Below are 9,322 nucleotides of genomic sequence, written 5' to 3'. Positions count from 1 at the left end.
TCAGCTCTGAGAGACATGGCTTCATGACTCTAGGAGTGCTGGAGGTTTCAGCTCTGAGAGACATGGCTTCATGACTCTAGGAGTGCTGGAGGTTTCAGCTCTGAGGGACATGGCTTCATGACTCTAGGAGTGCTGGAGGTTCCAGCTCTGAGAGACATGGCTTCATGACTCTAGGAGTGCTGGAGGTTCCAGCTCTGAGAGACATGGCTTCATGACTCTAGGAGTGCTGGAGGTTTCAGCTCTGAGAGACATGGCTTCATGACTCTAGGAGTGCTGGAGGTTTCAGCTCTGAGGGACATGGCTTCATGACTCTAGGAGTGCTGGAGGTTCCAGCTCTGAGAGACATGGCTTCATGACTCTAGGAGTGCTGGAGGTTCCAGCTCTGAGAGACATGGCTTCATGACTCTAGGAGTGCTGGAGGTTTCAGCTCTGAGAGACATGGCTTCATGACTCTAGGAGTGCTGGAGGTTTCAGCTCTGAGAGACATTGCTTCATGACTCTAGGAGTGCTGGAGGTTTCAGCTCTGAGAGACATGGCTTCATGACTCTAGGAGTGCTGGAGGTTCCAGCTCTGAGAGACATGGCTTCATGACTCTAGGAGTGCTGGAGGTTTCAGCTCTGAGAGACATTGCCTCATGACTCTACGAGTGCTGGAGATTCCAGCTCTGAGAGACATTGCTTCATGACTCTAGGAGTGCTGGAGGTTTCAGCTTTGAGAGACATTGCTTCATGACTCTAGGAGTGCTGGAGATTCCAGCTCTGAGAGACATGGCTTATTGACTCTAGGAGTGCTGGAGGTTTCAGCTCTGAGAGACATTGCTTCATGACTCTAGGAGTGCTGGAGGTTTCAGCTTTGAGAGACATTGCTTCATGACTCTAGGAGTGCTGGAGGTTCCAGTTCTGAGAGACATTGCTTCATGACTCTAGGAGTGCTGGAGGTTCCAGCTCTGAGAGACATGGCTTCATGACTCTAGGAGTGTTGGAGGTTTCAGCTCTGAGAGACATTGCTTCATGACTCTAGGAGTGCTGGAGATTCCAGCTCTGAGAGACATTGCTTCATGACTCTAGGAGTGCTGGAGGTTTCAGCTCTGAGAGACATGGCTTCATGACTCTAGGAGTGCTGGAGGTTTCAGCTCTGAGAGACATGGCTTCATGACTTTAGGAGTGCTGGAGGTTTCAGCTCTGAGAGACATTGCTTCATGACTCTAGGAGTGCTGGAGATTCCAGCTCTGAGAGACATGGCTTCATGACTCTAGGAGTGCTGGAGGTTTCAGCTCTGAGAGACATGGCTTCATGACTCTAGGAGTGCTGGAGGTTTCAGCTCTGAGAGACATGGCTTCATGACTCTAGGAGTGCTGGAGATTCCAGCTCTGAGAGACATTGCTTCATGACTCTAGGAGTGCTGGAGGTTTCAGCTCTGAGAGACATGGCTTCATGACTCCAGGAGTGCCGGAGGTTTCAGCTCTGAGGGACATGGCTTCATGACTCTAGGAGTGCTGGAGATTTCAGCTCTGAGAGACATGGCTTCATGACTCTAGGAGTGCTGGAGGTTTCAGCTCTGAGAGACATTGCTTCATGACTCTAGGAGTGCTGGAGGTTCCAGTTCTGAGAGACATTGCTTCATGACTCTAGGAGTGCTGGAGGTTCCAGCTCTGAGAGACATGGCTTCATGACTCTAGGAGTGTTGGAGGTTTCAGCTCTGAGAGACATTGCTTCATGACTCTAGGAGTGCTGGAGATTCCAGCTCTGAGAGACATTGCTTCATGACTCTAGGAGTGCTGGAGGTTTCAGCTCTGAGAGACATGGCTTCATGACTCTAGGAGTGCTGGAGGTTTCAGCTCTGAGGGACATGGCTTCATGACTCTAGGAGTGCTGGAGGTTCCAGCTCTGAGAGACATGGCTTCATGACTCTAGGAGTGCTGGAGGTTCCAGCTCTGAGAGACATGGCTTCATGACTCTAGGAGTGCTGGAGGTTTCAGCTCTGAGAGACATGGCTTCATGACTCTAGGAGTGCTGGAGGTTTCAGCTCTGAGAGACATTGCTTCATGACTCTAGGAGTGCTGGAGGTTTCAGCTCTGAGAGACATGGCTTCATGACTCTAGGAGTGCTGGAGGTTCCAGCTCTGAGAGACATGGCTTCATGACTCTAGGAGTGCTGGAGGTTCCAGCTCTGAGAGACATTGCTTCATGACTCTAGGAGTGCTGGAGGTTTCATCTCTGAGAGACATTGCTTCATGACTCTAGGAGTGCTGGAGGTTTCATCTCTGAGAGACATTGCTTCATGACTCTAGGAGTGCTGGAGGTTTCAGCTCTGAGAGACATGGCTTCATGACTCTAGGAGTGCTGGAGGTTTCATCTCTGAGAGACATTGCTTCATGACTCTAGGAGTGCTGGAGGTTCCAGCTCTGAGAGACATGGCTTCATGACTCTAGGAGTGGGCTGCAATGTTGCTATCACTCTCCTTCACTTTCCTACTTCCCTGCTGTATGCATGTCTTTTTCTACCATATTTTTACTCCACTTGTCCTCTTTCTGCGAGCCACACGCACTTAACGCAACATGCTTACCGTATTTTTCGGACTATAAGTCGCACCGGAGTATAAGGCCGAAAATGCATAATAAAGAAGGAAAAAAACATATATAAGTCGCATTTTTGGGGGAAATGTATTTGATAAAAGCCAACACCAAGAATAGACATTTGAAAGGCAATTTAAAATAAATAAAGAATAGTGAACAACAGGCTGAATAAGTGTACATTATATGAGGCATAAATAACCAACTGAGAACGTGCCTGGTATGTTAACGTAACATATTATGGTAAGAGTCATTCAAATAACTATAACATATAGAACATGCTATATGTTTACCAAACAATCTGTCACTCCTAATCGCTAAATCCCATGAAATCTTATACGTCTAGTCTCTTACATGAATGAGCTAAATAATATTATTTGATATTTTACGCTAATGTGTTAATCATTTCACACATAAGTTGCTCCTGAGTATAAGTCGCACCCCCGGCCAAACTATGAAAAAAAACTGCGACTTATAGTCCGAAAAATACGGGTAGGTCATCAAAAGCCTCATGTAGAGAGGATTGCAAATTGACTGATACACTTTTCTTTCAATCTTGGCCATCTTCAAAGAAGCTGGAAGAAAAAAGAACATTCTCATCAGCTCCGTCTTGAATATGTGGGACACATTATTTAGACTGTGGATGATCTTACTACTTTGTGTTAAAGATTGTGGTCTTGATTAGTTTGGTTTGAGGCTTCACTACGCGCCCTCAAAAGAGACTTGAGAAAGAATCCAAGCTGTATTTTTTTTTAAATAAAGTTTTCCAAAAACTTTATTATTAGCAATGATTTGTGCAGCAGTAATATTGTTTTCCTTTAATGTTTGTTGGATGCTCTTTGATTGAAGTTACGAATATTTGTACATACAGTCGCGATCAAAAGTGTACATACACTTGTAAAGAACATCATGTCATGGCTGTCTTCTTATTTTTTTGTGATAGAGTGATTGGAGCACATACTTGTTGGTCACAAAAAACATTCATGAAGTTTGCTTCTTTTATGAATTTATTATGGGTCTACTGAAAATGTGAGCAAATGTGCTGGGTTGAGTTGAGTTGAGGTGAGTTTATTTCGAACATGCAAGCATACAACATGATACATCACAACTTCCAGTTTCTCTTTTCAACATGTTCGAAAAGGAGTAGGAAGGAGCAGAGCTTATTTAATCCTACCCCTTTTCTTTTACAAACCCCGTTTCCATATGAGTTGGGAAATTGTGTTAGATGTAAATATAAACGGAATACAATGATTTGCAAATCCTTTTCAACCCATATTCAATTGAATGCACTACAAAGACAAGATATTTGATGTTCAAACTCATAAACTTTATTTTTTTTTGCAAATAATAATTAACTTAGAATTTCATGGCTGCAACACGTGCCAAAGTAGTTGGGAAAGGGCATGTTCACCACTGTGTTACATGGCCTTTCCTTTTAACAACACTCAGTAAAGGTTTGGGAACTGAGGAGACACATTTTTGAAGCTTCTCAGGTGGAATTCTTTCCCATTCTTGCTTGATGTACAGCTTAAGTTGTTCAACAGTCCGGGGGTCTCCCTTGTGCTATTTTAGGCTTCATAATGCGCCACACATTTTCAATGGGAGACAGGTCTGGACTACAGGCAGGCCAGTCTAGTACCCGCACTCTTTTACTATGAAGCCACGTTGATGTAACACGTGGCTTGGCATTGTCTTGCTGAAATAAGCAGGGGCGTCCATGGCAACGTTGCTTGGATGGCAACATATCTTGCTCCAAAACCTGTATGTACCTTTCAGCATTAATGGCGCCTTCACATATGTGTAAGTTACCCATGTCTTGGCCACTAATACACCCCCATACCATCACACGTGCTGGCTTTTACACTTTGCGCCTATAACAATCCGGATGGTTCTTTTCCTCTTTGGTCCGGAGGACACGACGTCCACAGTTTCCAAAAACAATTTGAAATGTGGACTCGTCAGACCACAGAACACTTTTCCACTTTGTATCAGTCCATCTTAGATGAGCTCAGGCCCAGCGAAGCCGACGGCGTTTCTGGGTGTTGTTGATAAGCGGTTTTCGCCTTGCATAGGAGAGTTTTAACTTGCACTTACAGGTGTAGCGACCAACTGTAGTTACTGACAGTGGGTTTCTGAAGTGTTCCTGAGCCCATGTGGTGATATCCTTTACACACTGATGTCGCTTGTTGATGCAGTACAGCCTGAGGGATCGAAGGTCACGGGCTTAGCTGCTTACGTGCAGCGATTTCTCCAGATTCTTCTGAAGGTCCAGCATGACCATGCCGCAGTATTTGCCCGCGTCCACCTCATGTTTGATGTGGTTGCTCAGATAGAGAAGGCATGTGTCAGTGGAGGGGTTAGTTCTGAAGCCGGATTGGAATTTGTACATGAGTTTATTAGTGGCAAGGTAACTATCGACCTGTTCATAAACTATTTTTTCCATTACTTTCGAAATGGAAATGAGAATAGAAACAGGTCGGTAGTTGCCAGGTTCTAATTTGCTTCCTTTTTTTTAAAGAGGGGAGTTACTCTTGCTATCTTCAAATCTTTTGGTACTTGGCCTTGTGAAATTGAGAGGTTTATTATGTGCGTGAGGATTGGGGAAATGATGGAGGCAGAGTCCCTGAGGAATCTGGAGGGGATATTATCAAGGCCCGTGGCCTTGTTTGGGTGGAGCGCGCTCAATTTTTTAAGCACCTCGTTAGCTGAGACCGTTTCTAATTTAAAATCGTTTTTGGATACTCCTAGCTTTCTGTAGAAGGCTTTAATGTGTTCTACACCAAAGCGACCAGAGTGGTGGGACAGCTTGTTGACAAGAGTTGTGGCTATGCTGGTAAAAAAGGTGTTAAGTCTGCTTACAACCTCCATTTTGTCTGTAATGAGGGAGTCACCCTCCCTGATGTTGATGTTGGTGAGTCTGGTTTTAAGTTTCTGGCTGCAACCTAACACCTCCAAAACCCTCAAATCTAAACTCCGAACATCCCAGAACAAGCTAGTCAGATTACTTCTAGCAGATCACACCTCACTCCTACCCACTTCTCCAAAGTGGGCTGGCTCAGGGTGGAGGACAGAGTCAAACAACTTGCACTGAGCCTAGTCTATAAAATCCGCTACACCTCCCTGTCAAACTACTTCCTTAACGTAAATGACCGCCATAACCACAACACCAGGGGGAGCTCCACTAACCACATTAAACCCAGATTCCGATCTAACAAAGGTCTTAACTCATTCTCTTTCTATGCCACATCAATATGGAATGCACTCCCAACAGGTGTAAAAGAAAGGGCATCTCTATCCTCTATCCTATTCCGGTTCCGGTGACCACGAATGAGGTGCTGGCTGTCCAGATTGGGGACGTCTCTGCGCTACTGACCTATCTCCACTCGGATGGTCTCCTGCTGGCCCCACTATGGACTGGACTCTCACTGTTATGTTGGATCCACTAGGGACTGTCCTTAAAGGGGGGGGTTTCCAGAGCTCACGTGGCTTATGTGTGTTTTCCTCTATCTTGTCGGTAATGTAATTTTTTTTAAAGGATTTAGTCAGGTTGGTTGTCTTATTTCTTAATTTATTGCATTGCTTTTTGAGCGTTGAAAGGAGTGATTTGAGGTACCTCTAGGCTCTACCACCTGTTCCCTCCCCTCCAAGTAAGATTGCAGCCAGCTCGATGAGGTTTTGTCAAATGACGATTTCAGCTTGTCCTGATTGCATTGAGACTTTTATTAGTATTGCATTGGAGTGGCTGCTGAAATCCTTCGTGATGATGTGGAAATCTACATTTTGTAAGCGTTTAGAGATGAAGTGCGCGCGCAGGCGTGGAGGTGACGTGTCTGCGCCTGAGAGGACACGTCAATCATCTCCAATGACGTCATCACCCTCACACCCAAAGCGCCGCGAAAGAGAACACGTTCACACGATGTTACATTTTAAAACGCTCTAATAGCTATTATTTGCGTCAGCTCCGCGTGAATAAATGAGTTATATCGAGCTGTTAAAAAAAAAAAAAAAAAAAAAATCCCAGGTTTGAACATCGTTGGCGTGAGGGGGCGGAGTCACAGAGATCCGTGAACAAGATGGCGGCCTTCCCGGAGAGGTAAGACTTTAAGGCTCTATCATTGTGACTTTCATCACTCAACCCGGCCTTTGTGGCTCACCGTTTCATGGGCGAACGACGTTATTACCGCGGACGCCAATAATTCAAGTCAAGTTAGTGTTTCTCGCAGAGATAGTCGGACATTGACTTAGCGGCTCTAGCAGGCTAGCTAGCTCGCAAGGATGCGTTTAAATGGCGATTCACTCACACTTTTATATTCCAAAGTCATGTTTACTTTCAAAGTCATGTTTAGTTTATGTGGTAGTTTTAATGCCGCTTTCTACAATCTCAAACGGCTCCAACGAGTGTTAGCTCGACGGATGGCGACGAAGGTCCTCGTCTAAAATGGGTTTAAAATAAGATGCTATTACAAAGCGTAAGTGTCATTTTTAATTAGGTTTGAAATGAATCTTCTGGTACATTTCTGTCGGCTTTACATTGAGGGCGTGTTTGCTATGCAAAGAGAGCGAAATCAGAATCAGAAATACTTTATTAATCCCTGAGGGGAAATTCAGATTTTCAGCACAATCCCATTCGAGAGCAGACTAACAATACAGGGAGACAGAACAGGATCAAACAATACAGGGAGACAGAACAGGATCAAACATTACAGGGAGACAGAACACCAGGAAAGATGAGGTCACCTACCTAGGTTCCATTCTAGAGGCTAATCCATACTTGCCAACCTTGAGACCTCCAATATCGGGGGGGGGGGGGGGGGGGGGGGCGTGGTTAAGAGGAGAGTATATTTACAGCTAGAATTCACCAAATCAAGTATTTCATATATATATATATATATATATATATATATATATATATATATATATATATATATATATATGAAATACTTGACTTTCAGTGAATTCTAGCTATATACAGGTAAAAGCCAGTAAATTAGAATATTTTGAAAAACTTGATTTATTTCAGTAATCGCATTCAAAAGGTGTAACTTGTACATTATATTTATTCATTGCACACAGACTGATGCATTCAAATGTTTATTTCATTTAATTTTGATGATTTGAAGTGGCAACAAATGAAAAGCCAAAATTCCGTGTGTCACAAAATTAGAATATTACTTAAGGCTAATACAAAAAAGGGATTTTTAGAAATGTTAGCCAACTGAAAAGTATGAAAATGAAAAATATGAGCATGTACAATACTCAATACTTGGTTGGAGCTCCTTTTGCCTCAATTACTGCGTTAATGCGGCGTGGCATGGAGTCGATGAGTTTCTGGCACTGCTCAGGTGTTATGAGAGCCCAGGTTGCTCTGATAGTGGCCTTCAACTCTTCTGCGTTTTTGGGTCTGGCATTCTGCATCTTCCTTTTCACAATACCCCACAGATTTTCTATGGGGCTAAGGTCAGGGGAGTTGGCGGGCCAATTTAGAACAGAAATACCATGGTCCGTAAACCAGGCACGGGTAGATTTTGCGCTGTGTGCAGGCGCCAAGTCCTGTTGGAACTTGAAATCTCCATCTCCATAGAGCAGGTCAGCAGCAGGAAGCATGAAGTGCTCTAAAACTTGCTGGTAGACGGCTGCGTTGACCCTGGATCTCAGGAAACAGAGTGGACCGACACCAGCAGATGACATGTAAACGGGGCCTGTATTTTTTCGGACTATAATGTGCAATAATGTTATATGTGTATATGTATATATATGCATATGTATGGATATGTGCATGTGTGTGGATATATACATATATATAGATACATATCTTTTTTATCTTTTTGTATCTTTTTTTACTATTTACACTACCGTTCAAAAGTTTGGGGTCACATTGAAATGTCCTTATTTTTGAAGGAAAAGCACTGTACTTTTCAATAAAGATAACTTTAAACTAGTCTTAACTTTAAAGAAATACACTCTATACATTGCTAATGTGGTAAATGACTATTCTAGCTGCAAATGTCTGGTTTTTGGTGCAATATCTACATAGGTGTATAGAGGCCCATTTCCAGAAACTATCATTCCAGTGTTCTAATGGTACAATGTGTTTGCTCATTGGCTCAGAAGGCTAATTGATGATTAGAAAACCCTTGTGCAATCATGTTCACACATCTGAAAACAGTTTAGCTCGTTACAGAAGCTACAAAACTGACCTTCCTTTGAGCAGATTGAGTTTCTGGAGCATCACATTTGTGGGGTCAATTAAACGCTCAAAATGGCCAGAAAAAGAGAACTTTCATCTGAAACTCGACAGTCTATTCTTGTTCTCTTAGAAATGAAGGCTATTCCACAAAATTGTTTGGGTGACCCCAAACTTTTGAACGGTAGTGTTTATTACTAAATTATTGTGTATGAACCTTAGAAGATCTGCTCCAATTTCGTTGTTCTTTGAACCTGTTCACTGTAATAATGACAAAACTCTATTCTATTCTATTCTAAGCTGAGGCCAAGGGAAAAAAACCTCACAGCACACATTAGCATGTGTGTAAGAGGGAAACATCAAAGAACACAAAGGACATTAAAAACATTCAAAGAGCAGAGCTGATGCAACCAGCTGCCACTCCAGCAGTGCCACTTCTACACACAGCCACAAAAGTAAAACAAAAAATAATCAACCAATAATATACATTGCGCACACACGATTGCACCATGCATAGACAAGCAACCAAACAAAAACATAATTTCAACACCCACACACACTGTGGTG

At 43.3% G+C, this 9,322-nt stretch overlaps 1 protein-coding gene across 3 annotated transcripts in view; it reads left to right on the top strand.

Moving 5' to 3' along the window:
- The first annotated feature begins 6,469 nt into the window (after positions 1–6,469).
- ganabb (glucosidase II alpha subunit b) overlaps positions 6,470–9,322 on the top strand; it is a 43,800-nt gene continuing 40,947 nt past the window's right edge. The window contains exon 1 of one of the 3 annotated variants that reach the window (XM_062044204.1): positions 6,470–6,664. In XM_062044204.1, the coding sequence (XP_061900188.1) occupies positions 6,645–6,664 (20 nt within the window). In that variant the 5' untranslated portion in view covers positions 6,470–6,644. Of the gene's footprint in view, positions 6,665–8,237; positions 8,260–9,322 lie in introns of those variants that run through there. The other 2 variants (XM_062044206.1, XM_062044205.1) reach the window with 2 other exon arrangements.

Source organism: Entelurus aequoreus, linkage group LG04, assembly GCF_033978785.1.
Source record: "Entelurus aequoreus isolate RoL-2023_Sb linkage group LG04, RoL_Eaeq_v1.1, whole genome shotgun sequence".
Taxonomy (NCBI): Eukaryota; Metazoa; Chordata; class Actinopteri; order Syngnathiformes; family Syngnathidae; genus Entelurus; species Entelurus aequoreus.
The sequence above is the reverse complement of the archived record's forward strand: the minus strand, read 5'-3'. Positions and strand labels throughout refer to the sequence as shown.